The sequence below is a fragment of the Mytilus edulis genome, chromosome 5, assembly GCF_963676685.1.
Source record: "Mytilus edulis chromosome 5, xbMytEdul2.2, whole genome shotgun sequence".
Lineage (NCBI taxonomy): Eukaryota > Metazoa > Mollusca > Bivalvia > Mytilida > Mytilidae > Mytilus > Mytilus edulis.
In genome coordinates, this window is record NC_092348.1 from 32,861,288 (window position 1) to 32,878,254 (window position 16,967).

A 16,967-nucleotide genomic window follows, 5' to 3' on the forward strand; every position below is an offset into this window, starting at 1 on the left:
ACGTAAGGAACATATCCGATATCATTTGTAAAACGGTTATTCAATAACGGTCAACTAACTCGTGATGGCGTCCGTAAAATTTACGTCAACGCGGATTTGTTTTCTCTCAATCAATTTATGACTTTTGAACAGTGGTATACTACTGTTCCCTTTTTTTGTCTACCCTTAAAAGAGAAAAATGTATCTGACTTAATCAGGTTCTTGTACTTGTTCACCTATGAAGCAAGCTAGCTAGCCAATATATTACATCCACATTCAAATCGTTTAGCTGTAACTTCCTTACTCATTTTAGGTACTAGATAATTACACATAAAATTTTTCAATAAAAGTTGGTTGATAGAAGCCCGATATATACGCACATTTTTTCAATATGCTTGCTATATAAGTACCAAATGGTTACGACAAAGCTTTATGTTTTTGATAATCATCATTTATTGATATCAAAGACTAAAAGCAGAATATGCGCACTGTACTAGTATTCACAAAATTACCGTTTAAATAAATCAAAATGAATAAGTACACAAATTGATAACACAAATCAATAGCTTGATCATATAAATGACTTACATAACTGTTTTTTTTTGTGTACATATTAAGTTATATTATGCTGTATTGTCCTTTTTAACGTATATTTTATTTGTTTTTACCAAAAAGAAGGGAAAAAAAGCAATACATCAAATAGCTCCGTTAAACATAAAAGATATAAAAGTTGAAGTATAAAATAAAAAAATAAATATGAGAAAACATTACATGGGATAATACACACAGAATAAAGTGTAGTTGTACGGTTGTAATTGTTTTCTTGATTTGAAATACGTGACAACAAAATAAAATTGAATAGTGTAGAAGTTAAGACAAAACATTTGCTGCATGACTTTAATACACATGAACTTTTTAAATAAGCGAAGCAGTGTAGGTTAGTTTAACTATGGAACTCGCTTTTTTTAATTTTTAAAACACGACAAAAATGAAAAACAAAGAACGAAAAAGTTAGGAGAAATAATAAATTTTGTCAGAAATAAATACATGCTGCATGAGTTTATGAATAATAGCAGTAATACACAATTATATTCCTTTCAGTCGCTATAGATGGATAGTTTCCAGACCAGCTGTTTTTGTTATCTTTATCTTCGTCATCAGTCTTTATATATTCACCGCGGACATTCATTCCTTTCACTCTCTGACAAGCACTTGATTTTCTCACAAGATAGAATGGCTTAGATGTGGGAAGTTCTATTGGAGTATTAGATGATCCATCAGTTCTGAAAATGAATAAAAATGCATATCAATATGACAATAAAATGTCTATATTTATTTGAATACATATATACATTTTGTATTTGACTACTAGTAATTATTAGTAAACTTTTAGCTTCATTGGAAAGTTTTAAGTAAGTTTTTAGCTTAAGTTATCTCTTAACTTCGTTGACATAATGTAAGTAAACTCTTTATAGCTTGTTATTCGGTTTGAGCCAGAGCTCCGTGTTGAAGACCTTTAATGGTTTACTTTTATAAATAACTATTTGGATGGAGAGTTGTCTCATTGGCACTCATACCACATCTTCCTATATCTATTTGAGCTTTATTGACTAATTATAAGTTATCTTCTAGCTTTATTGACACATTTTAAGTGTACTTTTTGCTTCAATGGTTTATAATCAGTTATGTTTGGTTTCATTGACTGATTATAAGTCAACGCTTAGCTTCATGAAACCAATCAAAGTTAACTTTAAACCTCGTTAACTTAAATGATATGATCATCACATTCTAGTTATGTTACCTGCAACAGTATTTTATCAATGTATTTCTGCCATAATCTCCATCAGGCAAAGTTCCACCAACAGCATTTTCATTATCAGAATCTTCGTCATCCCAATGAACATGTCCGTTTGCAAATCCTAAATATTATTAAAAATATTAAAATTGTTATTGCATAAATCCTAAATTATCAGCACTTTTCGTGAACATTGAATGATGTCACCGTGTGACTGAACTTTAACAGTTAGCAAAACCCATACTGTATATAGTAAGTCATACAAGTGTAAGACATGTAAATTGTAAACCAATTCATACTAGAGAAGTAACTGGGGATTTTTGTCCTCAGTGCCCTTCAACTTAACATTTTATTAAGCCTTTTAAAATTTTTGTTTAGATTCGAGCGTCACTGATGAGTCTTTTGTAAACGAAACGCGCGTCTGGCGCAAATACTTAATTTCAATCCTGGCATCTATGATGAGTTTATGTACAAACCAATAAACCAATAAACCATTAAACGAACACAAATATAATTCACAACAACAAACGACAACCACTACATTTCAGGCTCCTGACTTTGGACAAGCACATAGAGGATGCGACAGGTACATGTTTGTTTGCGCCAAACCCTTTCCCCAACCTGAACAGTGGTGTAACAGAACAGCATATAAACAAACTACCAGTTGAAAATGAACTAAATGATAAGATCGATATAAAGAACACAAAAAAAAAAAACAACCAAAAAAGACATAAAGTACAAATTTGAGAGCACTCATAGTAAATGAGAGCTAGTTTAAAGCCACGTTTCAGATTGGGATTTACCATTTACGCCGTCTGGTCTTTTAAGTACTGAGCGTGGCTATTCCCGTATTTGACTGTTTTGTTTAGTGTAAACTCACATTGCTATTGGACGTGTCTCGGCATTTGTACACAAGACATTCAAATACTTAGTTACGATGTTACATTTTGTAATTCTGGTTTATGTTTTATCGTTTGTGGTTTTTGTTCTATTTGTATTTTTTTATAGGTAGGTAGGCGAAAAGATAATTAATCATCGATTTAATTTATGTGATTTTAGTTTCGAGTTACTCTATGCATAGGATTTATTGGTTTTACACAGTTTGATTTAGATGAAAAACCGCCGTGAATTTATATACAAATCATTACAACATTACTAACACAATAATATATCAATATTATTGCAGCGGTTAAAAAATACATCAAATATCACCCTTACAAACTTAATCTCAAATCTATATTCCATTTTTAGAAATTTAACTGTGACGGCACGGTCTGTGGCGTTTATACAGTCGTGTGACACACAATTGATAATTCTATGGCGTTGTATTTGTGTTCTGTTGTAGATTGATTTATAAGTGTTTGTTGTAATTCTATGGTTTACCTGTTAAAGTGAAGTACATGCATTAAATTATTTATTTATGTATTTCTGTACGGGACATTTTAAATGTGGGTTGATCTCACTTTTATGACAAAGTTTATTATACCGTTAAAATGACAACATTATATGACAGGATTGCAATACAAATAAATGCAAGAACTCTAAGGAACTGATTTCCAAATAACCAGGGACGCTTTAACATGAATATTTAATATTGACAATTATTGCTGGTTCACTATAGTTAACAATAATTGTAAATATTTCAGTATTCAGCACTAAATTTTATTTTTGATGGCAATTTGTTTCAATTTTACTTTTTTTATATTTTCTGCTGACATCTTTACCGAAAATAAATGTACATGTATTTGTACTAAAATTACATCTAAGATAGAATTGCGCCGAATAGAATTTTTTGGATTTGAATGACACGGTCTTATATAATTTTTTAAATGGAAACTAAAATAATGCTTATCATTTAATAAACTTTGCAGCTTAATAATGTCGTGATACTGTGGATCTTGTGTCATTGGAAACGGCAACATTTTTAGTTAAAACATTTTGAGTGAATTTCAATAGAAAGAATTCTCTCCGTATCCCCCTGTCCCATACAGACAGACAAACCTTTGGGACACTTTCCTCCCTTCCTTAAGATGCAATAAGTTCCTTTTGGCCATTGCACTATTTTCCATGTGGTCCAATCTGTAACCTTCTCCTCTTTAATCTTTGAACAGTAATTTGTTCTTGTGTTCCTATCAAAACTTCCTAAAATGATCATTAGAAAAAAGAGAAATAATTAACTAAACATGTTGCAAAATTGTTTATTATATTATTTTATTCCTACGACGTTGTTTTACAGCACTTGCAATCTATAAGCTGATTTATCGTAATTTTGAAATTACACTGAAAATGTAGGTTATATAAGTGATGGAAGTCAACTCAAATTAAAAGAGTTGCGAATACTTTCAGTGATTATATGAACGATACCAATTTTTTGGCACTTCATGCCCATTTCGACAAAACATGTCTTCTCGTGATGCACGAGGCCGAAACAATTAACATTCAAAACTTATTCAGGTAAGGATGAGCTGATAAAATAGAAAAGGACAAAAAGTATTGCAAAAAGCGGGAAAGGAATATAAGTATTGCATAACTTTATTTCATCCGTGCGTCACTTATGACTCCAGCGTACAAAATTTAAATTCTGGTATATATAATTTTGAAGTAAGAAAGACATGCAAGGAATAGATATTTGGAAGTAAAGTAAAACCATGCATAGTTACCATGCTTAATAATCAAGTAATGTTTCATACTTTAATTTCATGAATATTATTTCTAGTAAATCAATAAACAATTACCAGAAAAATGGTGACCACTGGACAATGCGTTTTTGTTATCGCTATCTTCGTTGTCCTGATGTCGCCATCCTTCGGCCCATCCGGGTGGACAGCCTGAGTTAGGCTTTACTAAAGTATATTTCCCCTGTGGCCACGATACTACAAGAAACATTAAATTATGCGATATATTATTATGTAAAAAACTATATATAATCATTCATTCATAATGAACAGCATATCATATACAAAATGTGTTTCAATATTTATGTGGTATTGAAAACCAATTAACCATTCTGTGTAAAACAAACATTAATCTCTTTGTATATGCATTCTGTTTGTTGAAAAAAAATATATTTAATAATAACCAGACAACAACGTTTAAATGAAACAGAATGCAAATTGCCAAACAACTCCCGCTTCCTATATTTTTTATCTAAAATGTTTGAAAGACAACGATCCACAACACATAGCTTTATTATAAAAAATATTGATTTTAAAAACCGTAAATTAAAGCTTATTTACCTGCATGAACACAAGCAACCACGAGGAACAATGCCAAGACAGTCTGCATCATTGTATACTGTCCCTTCTGGTAAGATCGAATGCTTTAAAATATAAAGATACGAGTTTTCGAAATACGAAATAAAACACTCAAATGATATAATTTATGCTTGTTTCATACCGGATAGACATGGACCTTACTGTCTACGGTGCATATCTTGGAATTTCTTAAAAAACTTGAAATAAAACCGGTATTCATTGTAACGAAAGCTGCTTCAGCAACAGTATTTGCATGACCCCATGATGTTGATAGTGAAAGCGATAGATTATAAGCAATCTGTCAACTCAGTCTGATGAAACATATCATGATTTTAATGTCAGATCTTACTAAAAGCTCATGAACATGAAAACTACAGAAGCGTGTCAAATTTGTATCTGATGTTTTGATATTGCGTTGAAGACAGATGAAAACATCGCATAAACAAAAAGAACAAATTAAATGATAAAATGGAATATTTTCGTTTTTTTTTTAACCTTTTCCTTGTGGAAGAACAATGCAATACCCACAAGAAGACTAGATTTTAAGACCTAAGCTTTAACTATGTAAATACCTAACAATTAAGTTTGACTCACCCTACAACACTTCTATGCTTAATAGTTGATAAATTGATTTATACAACGCTATCGTCCAATCATTTTCCCTTAGACTTGTGCGCACAACGTTGTCAATACTAATAAAGGATGAATAATAAACCAAATACATTTAAAAACAAGTGCAAATGTACTAATATAAAATAAATGATTTACAATCACATACACATACTCACTCCCAAAAACCAAAAAAGCAGCACTATTGTTTACAATTATAACATGGTGAACAATTACTTGAAAACTGTTCATCATTACCCATAACTCGGATGGAACTAATGGATAATATGAATTGGGTCCACAACATATAAAGATAGTTCATACAATACTTTAGTTGGACCACATCTCGAGTATAAGTCTGCAGTATGGGACCCATACAAAAGAAGCCACATTATCAATCGAAATGGTGCAGCAAAGCACATCACGTTTACAGATGGTCCTAGGACACAGTTATCGTCATTTGGTTTTCGTTGTCCCTAGTGTGAACAGTGTTTAACTTGATTTTTTTTAACACTTTCCCAATTTATTTCTTGATATTTAATGCATGATATATTAAGTAGGGGAATGAAATAACATGTGAAAAAAAAAATTGGGTGCTGATCTTTATGTTAAGTAGTGATTTTGTCCGGTTAAAAACGGTAAAAAAACCGTCTGAAGCTGTCAAACTGAAATTAAGACCCGCTTAACACATCTTGTCAATATTTTGAGTTAGAGCTGGTAGAAGTTTCTATAATTTTGATATCATTTGTCCTAATACTAGTACACTGTAAAAGTCTTTATGAGATAGACATGATAGAGCAGGATCAATTTTTTTCCATTTGAATTTATTGTCTAAAAGAAATGCACTACAAAATAACTGTGTTCTCGTGCCATATTAACCAGATTATCTATCGTAAAGGATCGTAAGATATATATCTCACGATCCTTATATATATGAAGATATCTATTATCCCAAATAACTATAGTTACATTTGTTCATTTTATTGTTATGTTTTGGTGATGTTGTACCCTATTAGACTGGTTATATATTATATTTTGTAGTGTACTGTATCATATTTATATGATTCATCGCCCGGTAAGATTTATCGTAGGCTATTTATATATAATGCCATGGGATTTTCAGCTTGTTTTCTACACAGTTAAACATTGGTGTTTATTATACAGTGTTAAAAAAAAGAAGAAAAATTCCACACCAACCGATTATTTAAAAATATGTGTTTGTGTTATAAAACAAGCTCATGAACCTATAATCTCTCTTTCCATAACTGTGATAAACTGTGTAATTGCTTTTGAAAATTGTACAAATACTTATTAAACAATAAAATGTGATAAAATTGCCAATTAAAATTTTTTCCAATGGAGGCAAACATGCCACAGAAGTCATAAAAATATAAGTCACCATACGACCATCAACACTGAGCAAAATGTATACTGTTAAGCAAGTTATAAAAGGCCCCGCAATAACAAATGTGAATCAATTTAAACGAAAAAAAATAACGACCTGACCTTTTCAAACCAATAAACGAAAACAAATATAATATACAACAACCACTGACTTACAGGTTCATACATTGATGGCGCCAAACTCTCCTTTGTACCCGGTGCAGTGGTGTTACAGTATAATAAAAGTACAAACTATAAAAATCAGTTAAAAAGAGCCTAAATCATCAGATGTATACATAGTACAAAAACTAAGAAAAACACAAAAGACACAAATTATGAAGTTATATATATTTGCAGTTACTGAAGGCGACTTTAAAGCCCATAAAAACTTATCATCATGTCTTTATGAGTAAAAGTTTATCTGAATTATATGTCAGCGGATAATGAGAAATATTGAACAAGCTCTCATCAACTCACCTTAAGTTAACAGATTTCCGTTTAGATGACATATAGAGGAAAAATCAATGATAAAACGTCCTGCCTGTGTTTGACACCGGATTAGAGATAGTGTACATTGTCCTGTTTGTTTAAAAGCTACAATATGGTTTTCCTGTTTGAATTGTTTTACATTAGTTATTTTACAGACCTTTATAGGTTGTTTTTCCGGTGAGCCAAAAATCTGTTTTGAACCCCGTAGCTTGACCTACTATCATGGGTACTATTACAAATTGTATTTGGATGGAAAGTTGTGTCATTAGCACTCAAACCACACCTCCTTATATCTATATACACTTGATAAATATAATTTAAAGAACTACAACCGATAAAATTTGCTAACAATTCCATAGCACCTGGAATCTTGTTTTTATCTGGTTGGTATTGCTCAGTCTTGAGTGTTTGATGTTGTGATGTTGTGTATTGTTGTTATTTTTCTGCTGTTTTTTGTTTCTTGCCATGGCATTTTCAGCTTGTTTTCTACTAATGAATTTGGTCGTTCTTTTGAAATCTTTGCCTCTCCTTTCAAATTTTGGCTTTACCTTGCATGATTTCATATGGAATGATTGTCGATTAGAGACTTAAGGTTCTAGTATATGCATTTTCAAAGTCAGGACTATGACAGTTGTTATCCATTCGATTGATGTAATTGAGCTTTTGATTTAGGCATTTGATTGGGGTTTCCGTTTTGAATTTTCCTCGAAGTTTAGTATTTTTGTGATTTTTTTTCAGAATGGTAGTTTGAGAAACCATGTGTCCACACTTCTATACCTAATGTACTAAATGTAAAATGTAAAATGTTATGCTTACAATAATCATCACGTAAAGACGATGTTCCCGCGATTTCACAGAAACAAGAGTTCGAATCCTGCTAAGGGAAAACAAATTATTAGCTAACGCAGATTTGCAGATCTTGTAAACGTTTTCTCATGTGTAAGGCTGATCAGTTTAATACGAATTGTATTTTGTTTAGTTTTATGTATATACTATTTTAAACCAAAATTGCTTCTTTCTAATATTGCCTTTGGATGTTAAACCATGAAATGCTTCTAATTCACAATAAACCATATATAAACCTGTTTATTAGCTTTTAACCTTAAATATTTATCCTTTATTATTTTTATCATGTACATATTTCCGAGCATTTATTCAATATGCTTGTTGCATCAGTATCAATTAAAGACGACAAAATGTTATGCTTACAATAATCATCATGTATTATTTTTTTTGTTTAAAGACTTAAAAGCAGTATTTTGGCACTTAACTTCAAGTAAAACAAAATGTACATAATTTGTTTACTGTCTAACGATTTAACTTAAATTGCCTGTGGTTTCCTGTTATGATAAAATAATCACACACGTTCTCAAATAATTGTTAAATTTAATAATCATCATGAAGATTTTTTTTCTGAGATAAATAATAGATGTAAGCTAAACTTAAAACATATATAATATTTGAAGACTAAAAAAAATGATAAATTCTAAAATGTAATTGAACAGTGGTAATCGTTTCTTGATTTTACATAAGTGACAACAAATAAAATTCAAATAACTCAGAATTTATTAAACAAACTTCTGTCAAAGTGCATATATAATGTATGACTTTATGCATAATAGCAATAATGCATAAGTATATTCTTGCCTCCCTCTATAGATGGATAGCTTCCGGCCCAGCTGTTTGCGTTACCTGCATCATCTTCGTCGTCTGTCCTTATATATTCATTGCGAACATTCATTCCTTTTACCTGCTGACAAGCGGTTGATTTTCTCACAAGATCACTGTGTATCATCGCCACCGGAAATTGGGTACTAACGAAGCGGAGAGAAATAGAAAAAAAAGTAAACAAGTTGAGAATTCATTCAATTTAAAGCATTTCCAAACATGTGATGAGGGTGCCGCTTAAGAAATGATTTTCTGATATATAATTCTTTAAATTATTAGGCCGATAAGTACAAAATTAATACAAGATTTTGAGTAATACTCCAAAACTTGCCACTTAGTACCGGAAAATTTCGAGGTCGATCATCCTCTGTCGCCCCATTCTCAAGACATTGAACTGTTTTTCATTATTTTTCCAGACACGTTTTTAGATTATTATAGTGTGGCATCATATTTACTGAAATTTGTTGTCAAAAACATGTTTTTTAAAAAATATGGACAAAAACATTGTTTGTTTGTTGTACGGCGAATTGCAGGACGTTGTACGGCGAATTGCAAAATAACAACTTTTGTCTGTACGGCGTCTTGCAATATATTATAATTTTAAGAGGAAATTAATCACTGTTTAGATAATATCAAGTGACGATATTTTGTTGATATCAAAGCTTTACAGGCTTACAAATATACCAAATGTCTTACTTATCAAATATTATTAAATATATGCCGTTAATTCAGTTCAGAAGGCCTCGTTGCGTACTGCTTTTTGATTTTGTACAAAAAGGTTTTTTTCAACCATATTATCCTAAATACATTTATATATCGTTATACTACTAACGACTGTTTTCTTATTTGTTGTTAGGTTGAAATTATGTAAGTTCAATAAAATTAACCGTCCATTCATCTTTTGTTGGTGCTGGCTTTTTTTATAGATACAAACAGTGGAGATGTGGTATGATAGCAAATAAGATAACTATCCATCAGGATAAAATAAAGTGTATGCAAGCAATTATATGCTATCGTACGGCCTTCAACAACGAAAACTCGTACCTTATAGTCGGTTATAAAAAGCACCGACAGAAAAATGTGGAAGGACTCAACAAGAAAACGAACGGCCTAACTCATATACAGTGTAACAAAACAATTTATGAAAACAACAAATCAGATAGAGATGAAGCAACGACAACCACCGAACCACAGGATCGAGAATTCGGACAGACAAAATTAAGAAAAGACTTTGTTTTCATCGAAAGTAAGGAGAAACAAATCGTGAATTGCATTTCGAATTAATTTTCTTGTCAGTTTCTTTTTGAAAAATTTCATTTGTATACATCTTAAATGCTGTCAAGCAAATGGTGTTTCTATCTAATGCATTTTATCTAATGCATAATTAGATAGGATAGGAGGAGGGATCCGTTAACATGTTAACAACACCCCGATTTTGGCAAAAACAGTTAACAACAAATTTTAAATGCTGATAAGAGTTAACAGCAACTTTAATTTACCCTTTTTTTTCCAAAAGAACCCAAAAGAAATGAAAAGGGCAAGTGCATATCTTCAATGTATTCAAAAGTTTAAAAACCACTGTATAAATTTGCAGAAATGCCAAGCTCCATAAGGAATCTTTTATAAAGCTGACTAATTTTCAGAAGACACACGCAAGTACCATATTTTTTTTATTGACACATGGCCAGACAATTGAACGGATGGAAAAGCAGATGGAGTGATTGACTCCAAGAAAAAGGACTATGTCATGAATAATCGAAAATGCTTCAAACAGCAAAAGGGAGGCTTCTTCTGGTTATGTATATTGTTTAGTAAATGTTTTATGTCATCAGTCGTAGCAAACTTGGGTTATCGTCATGACGTAGGAAAGTGTAACACCCAGATAGAATGAGTGAATACTATAGGGCGCGAACATTAATTTTTTTTATGGACCAGTGTATAAATCAGAAAAAAACCATGTAAGGTGTCACAAGTTGAAGCGCTCTTTCATCTCCAAGTTCCAATTAAGAACTCTGATCTGATATAAAAAAAAAAAGCCTTGGACCATCTTTACATTTCTGAAGTCTTAGACTAGAAAATTTGACATCAATTTGAGAACCTTATAGTCCTCATTTTTCGGCCTCGTCTACCAGGCCACACTGTTCAGTTATTTTACGAATTGCAAATTGATTGATTGATTGATTGAATGTTGGTTGCTTAACGTCCAGTGGCAAATATTTCATGCATATTCAGGACGAGAACAAGTTCACAATAAATACAATAGGTAGGTTGTTGTAATAGAGGCCATCTAGGATGATGGTCGGGGAAATTTGGACTGCCACTGGAAAATGAGGGTATATTGGATAGGGACAGAAATTTTGCCTTGCAACAGGCCACCTACGGACCCCTCAAAGAGTTGTTGCAAGGGTTCTTAACGTGCAAAGAGCGTGGCACTCTCTTTACACGAGGCATCGGATTTAACGTCCCCTTCTGACGGACGTGACTGCGAACTTGATACATCCCGCACAGCCAAACGGACGCCCCACTTCGGCAAGCGTTTTACTGCCGGTCGGGAAAAGACCAAGTGACCATATTTCTATACTCCAGTCACCCTTGGGGTTCGAATTGCAAATTGAAAAGGTAATTTATTTTTCACAATTCCGTCCAGGTACTCTGGGTCAATATAACTTATCAAACATTCCATATACATCTGAATTATTTTCATCATAGGACTGACCACAGTTTTAGCTGGATAAGAAGTGGCCTTTCCTTTTAACGTTTTGGGTACATTACAAATAGAAGGCAGATATAACTACATTGGTTGGACGTATAAAGAGGGGCATGATATATCCCTAAACATGTTTAACACTGCCGCATTTGATGCACCTGCATGACCCAACTTGAGTCCGTAACCTTTGCTACATTTGTATATAGTCTTGTATTTATTTCATTTTTTAAATTTTGGTTCATTTATATGTTTCAAGAAACAAACATTGAACTTTTACCCCCTTTTTGTAGTTGAATGATTGCTCGATTAGGAGACAGCTTCAGGTATATCAATACACAGTTACAAGTGTAGTTTCGCATTATAGCCATGGCGAATTTTCTAAATATGAAGGTTTTTGTACAATTGATTTGATTTTTAGATAGTTGAATAATAATATAGCCTTCCTAGTGGGTTTATATGAACACTTAGATTGTTTTTAGCATGTTTATAAGACATTTTTCGGTTTGAACGTCCATACGTTCCTATCCGTACCACAATAGATTTAGAAATTTTGTATTGTTTTTCAACAAAGATTTGACGCTCGATCTTTTCAATTTTATGGAAAAAACAGCAGAAATGCATATGATTTTTTTTTTTACCTTGTGATAGATATATGTCTATGGTTTCAGGAAAGGTATCACTCTTATTGATTGAAATTTTCCTTTGGACCAAATTTTTGAGATCTTTGTGACATGTTCAACCCCCTATTTTGCAATATTTGGTATCAAATAAATGCTGATTGTTGCCATGGTTAAACAAACAAAAAAAGATTATATTTCACCATTATTACTATTGGAAATCAAATCTATGGACGATTCTCTTTCCATAAATATACACATGCATAACTCAAATAGTAAGCCTTATTTATTAGGAAGAAAGGGAAAGAGGGTGTTTAAACATTATGAGTGTCATTTCTAAGTTTTTTTCCTATCTGTGAATTGACACCCCACTCTAGTGCATAATTTTCTCGTTGCGTTGGGTTTTTTCTTCTATTTGGTCGGGCTTCTGTTTCTTTGACATTTTCCTCATTTCCATTCTCAATTTTATCAAGGATTTACTATACTCAAAGATTTTTTAAAGACATGTACAGTTACATATATGCTGTTTATGTCACTCCTTTGCGGAAGCAACGTAAAGAAAGATATGGACAGCAGATTTTAATGTGATTCTTGTAAATAACAGTTAAGATCAGTTAACAGAGAAAATAATGTCAAAAACAGTGAACACTTTAAGTATTAAGTAACAGATAACAGGAATCTCAATTTCAAATAAACAGTTAACAACATTGCAAATTTTAACAAAACGATTACAGATAGTGGGTCGAAAACAGTTAACAGTTTTTAAAATTTATCAGTCAAATAACAGTTTTAAACAAATTAAAACCTTGAAAAGGACAAAAACAGTTTAATATAAAAGGGTACCCCCCCCCCCCCAACCTTAGATATTTGAACTTAATACTTTATTTTCTTTGAAAGGACGGTAAATAACTATTCTAAAATTAGCAAGTTGCCGTACAGCTGAAAACAAGTTGCCATACAGTAAATTTGTCAACACAAGCAAGTTGCCGTACCCTAGACTTTATTTTTTATGGTCTATATTCTTTAAAATACATCTTTTTGACAACAAATTTCAGTAAATATGATGCCACACTATAATAATCTAAAAACTTGTCTGGAAAAATAATGAAAAACAGTTCAGTATCTTGAGAATGGGGCGACAGAGGACGATCGACCTCGAAATTATCCGGTACTAAGTGGCAAGTTTTGGAGTATTACACAAAATCTTGTATTAATTTTGTACTTATCGGCCTAATAATTTAAAGAATTATATATCATAAAATCATTTCTTAAGCGGCACCCTCATCAAATGAGTGGAAATGCTTTAAATTGAATGAATTCTTAACTTGTTTACTTTTTTTTCTATTTCTCTCCGCTTCGTTAGTACCCAATTTCCGGTGGCGATGATACACAGTGAAGATAGAATGGTTTAGATGTTGGAAGTTCTATTGCAATATTAGTCGGTCCATCAGATCTGAGAATTAATTAAAATTCATATCAATGCAATATCAATACAATATCAACAATTTCGGTATTTGACACAAAGTGTTCTTGACCAATTAAATTTTAGCTGTTTATAATATAAGTCAACTTTTAGTGGCGTTGACTTATTATAAGTTTAACTTGACTATTCGTTGAATAATTATAATAAATTTCTAGCGTCGTTGACTAATTATAAGTCACCTTTTAGCTTCGTTGACTAATTATAAGTCAACTAGGTTTTGTATAATTATATGTTTATCTTTAAGCTTCGTTTGCTAATTATAATTTTAACTTAAAACTTTGTTTGCTTATTTTCAGTCAACTTGTAGCTTCCTTGACATATTATAAATGTAACCTTTAGCTTCGTTGACTGATCATAAGTTAACTTTTAGCTTTGTTGACTAATCATGAGTTTTAGCTATAATGACTAATTGTAAGCCATTTGAAGATCGTTGACTAATTATAAGTTAACTTGTAGCTTAGTTGACTAGTTAATATTGTTAACTTGTAATTTCGTTGACTAGTTATAAGCTATTTATAATTATACATTTTACCTGCAGCAGTATTGTATCAATGTATTTCTCCCATATGCTCCGTCAGGCAAGGTTCCACCTAAACTATTATAACTTCCAGAATCATCCTCATCATCCCAATAAACATGTCCGTTTGCAAATCCTAAATATTGTTAAAAAAAATTAAAATAGAATGGTTAATTCCTATACAGTAGGTACTTTACCATAAAAACTATTTGCGAACATCGAACGATTTCTTTTTTCTATGTAATTGAAAACCTCATTTTTACTTGTAGAGGTATGAGTTAACCTTTTACAATCAGTGAGTGAGAGAGATAGAGGAAAACAAGAAAATGCATAAGACTAGCTTGGTGGAACTGTTTTATCGTAAAATTGAAGGAATGATACAGTATAACCGAAACAGTTAAGTATAAAGTGTACAAGTTCATTGAAATTTTAAATAATGTGTTTGAATATAGAACTCCCGAGGGAACCCCAAGTTAAAGTAACTTTGACCGAATGGGCTACGTGTTTCGACCCTGTCACTTCCCTGGTTGTGTATGATGTTTTAAATATGTCATCGTTTTTCGGAGGGAACGCCCTTTAGTATTACAAAATAATTTCAGACATTATATTTTTTATGTGTTCATAAGAATATCAAATCTTTTTATTGGAGCTATTTGGCAAAACCATTATTTTCGGAACTCCGAAACAAGTTTCAAAACTACAGAAACGGCTGTCATATAAATTCTGAACGTTAAAACTTCTGAACGTTAAAACTGAAGATGTTAAGACAATTCCCCTCCCCCCCCCCCAAAAAAAAAATGACTGACAAACCTTTGGGACACGATCCTCCTTTTCTTAGTATACAGTACGTTCCTTTTGGCCATGGCAGTAATGTCCATGTGGTCCAATCTATAACCTTCTCCTCACGAATCTTTGAACAGTAATATGTTTTTGTGTTCTTGGTAAATACACCTGCAATGATTATAAAAAAGAGAATAATTTACTTAACAAAAGAATTTTGAAAAATTGTCCTTTAATTTGTTGTATTCGTAAAACTCAATCCCACCTGTTAGCAGTTAAGTTTAGTTTCCTTGTCTACGAAATTAAGTTTAGCATAATATGCAAAAGTAAAACAAAGATGGAAGCCTTATTTATTTGGGAAAAAGTGACGAAAGATACCAAAGGGACATTCAAACTCATAGGTAAAAAATGTACCAACTATGCCATGGCAAATTCGTAAAAGATCAAATGACAAACAAAGGTATTAAAAAAAACCCATGATAAATTAAAGACTGAGCGGCTTGAACCTTAAAAGGATGAATGCATATGTCTAAGGTAAGAGGGTATATAAGAAATAGTTTTTACAAATTCGGACTAAAAATCAAGAAACGTTACATTGTTTAATTTTCAAGTAATGTTTCATACTGTAATTTTAGGATAACTATTAAGTTTGTTTTAGTAGATCAATATTTGATTACCGTAAAAATGATGACCACTGGTACCGAGTTTATGTTGCCTTTATCATCTTCGTTGTCCTGTAATCGCCATCCTTCAACCCATCCGGTTGGACAGCCTGATGTAGGTTTTACTAAAGTATATTTTCCCTGTGGCCACGATACTACAATAAAAAATAAATTTATTGGTATATTATTCTGCCATAAAAAAAAACATAACTGTATTCATTTAAAATTACCAGCATATCACATACACTATGTTGATTAATGAGCCTCTTTTATTCAAGAGTATAAATGATGTTTTTAGTAAAGAATCACCTTGCATGTACCGAGTCAGGAATATGACAGTTGTTATCCATTCAATTGATGTGTTTGAGCTTTTGATTTTTGCTTTTTCCTTACGGGTTTTTCGTTTTGAAATTTCCTCGGATTTGACATTTTTGTTATTTTACTTTTAAACTTTTTCATATTATGGAATTAAAATTGACACATCAACCGCTACCTCCGCCTGTATCTATCATGTTTGATATTAACAATGACTGAAACACGTCTATCGACATCATGGGACATTATATTCATTTAGTAGAATTTATTACATTTTAAAAAATATTTATTTTCGAACCTAAAATTAAAGCTTATTTACCTGCATAAACACAAGCAACCACATAGAATAAAGCCAAGATATTCGACATCATTGTAAACTGTCACCTTTTGTGAAAAATAGAATAACAGAAAATTATTTTTGAATAGAACACACTAGTTATATAATTTATACTTTTGAACCGGATAAGTGCACACCTTCCTGTTTAAGGCGCATGTCTCATTTTGTTAGCAAGAAAGCTTGAGTTTGAACTGGTATTATCCAAAATAATGATGGCAAGAGACAGTAATGATGATATAAAAAAAAGAGACATTATAAGCTATACTACTACCTGTCGATACATTTATTTTTGGCATTGCACAAGTCATGTCTTCTTTGACTATTAATGACGTTAAAATACTAAATCCCTGTGATGTGTTTTAGTCGATTTTA

General features: G+C 31.8%; 2 protein-coding genes across 2 annotated transcripts; both read right to left on the reverse strand.

Annotated features, from left to right (window-relative positions):
• Positions 1-414: 414 nt before the first annotated feature.
• LOC139523472 (uncharacterized) lies at positions 415-7,524 on the reverse strand. The gene is made up of 6 exons (XM_071317534.1): positions 7,498-7,524; positions 5,011-5,720; positions 4,510-4,647; positions 3,776-3,916; positions 1,781-1,898; positions 415-1,262 (listed from the first exon to the last, which is right to left on the reverse strand). Exons 2-6 carry the CDS (start codon positions 5,060-5,062, stop codon positions 1,040-1,042), a joined length of 672 nt encoding a protein of 223 aa, XP_071173635.1. The 5' UTR covers positions 5,063-5,720; positions 7,498-7,524; the 3' UTR covers positions 415-1,039.
• Positions 7,525-9,057: 1,533 nt separating this feature from the next.
• On the reverse strand, positions 9,058-16,725 carry LOC139525047 (uncharacterized). Its single transcript, XM_071320225.1, has 7 exons — positions 16,578-16,725; positions 15,959-16,098; positions 15,774-15,810; positions 15,312-15,452; positions 14,517-14,637; positions 13,897-13,954; positions 9,058-9,286 (listed from the first exon to the last, which is right to left on the reverse strand). Exons 1-7 carry the CDS (start codon positions 16,627-16,629, stop codon positions 9,119-9,121), a joined length of 717 nt encoding a protein of 238 aa, XP_071176326.1. The 5' UTR covers positions 16,630-16,725; the 3' UTR covers positions 9,058-9,118.
• Positions 16,726-16,967: the final 242 nt, after the last annotated feature.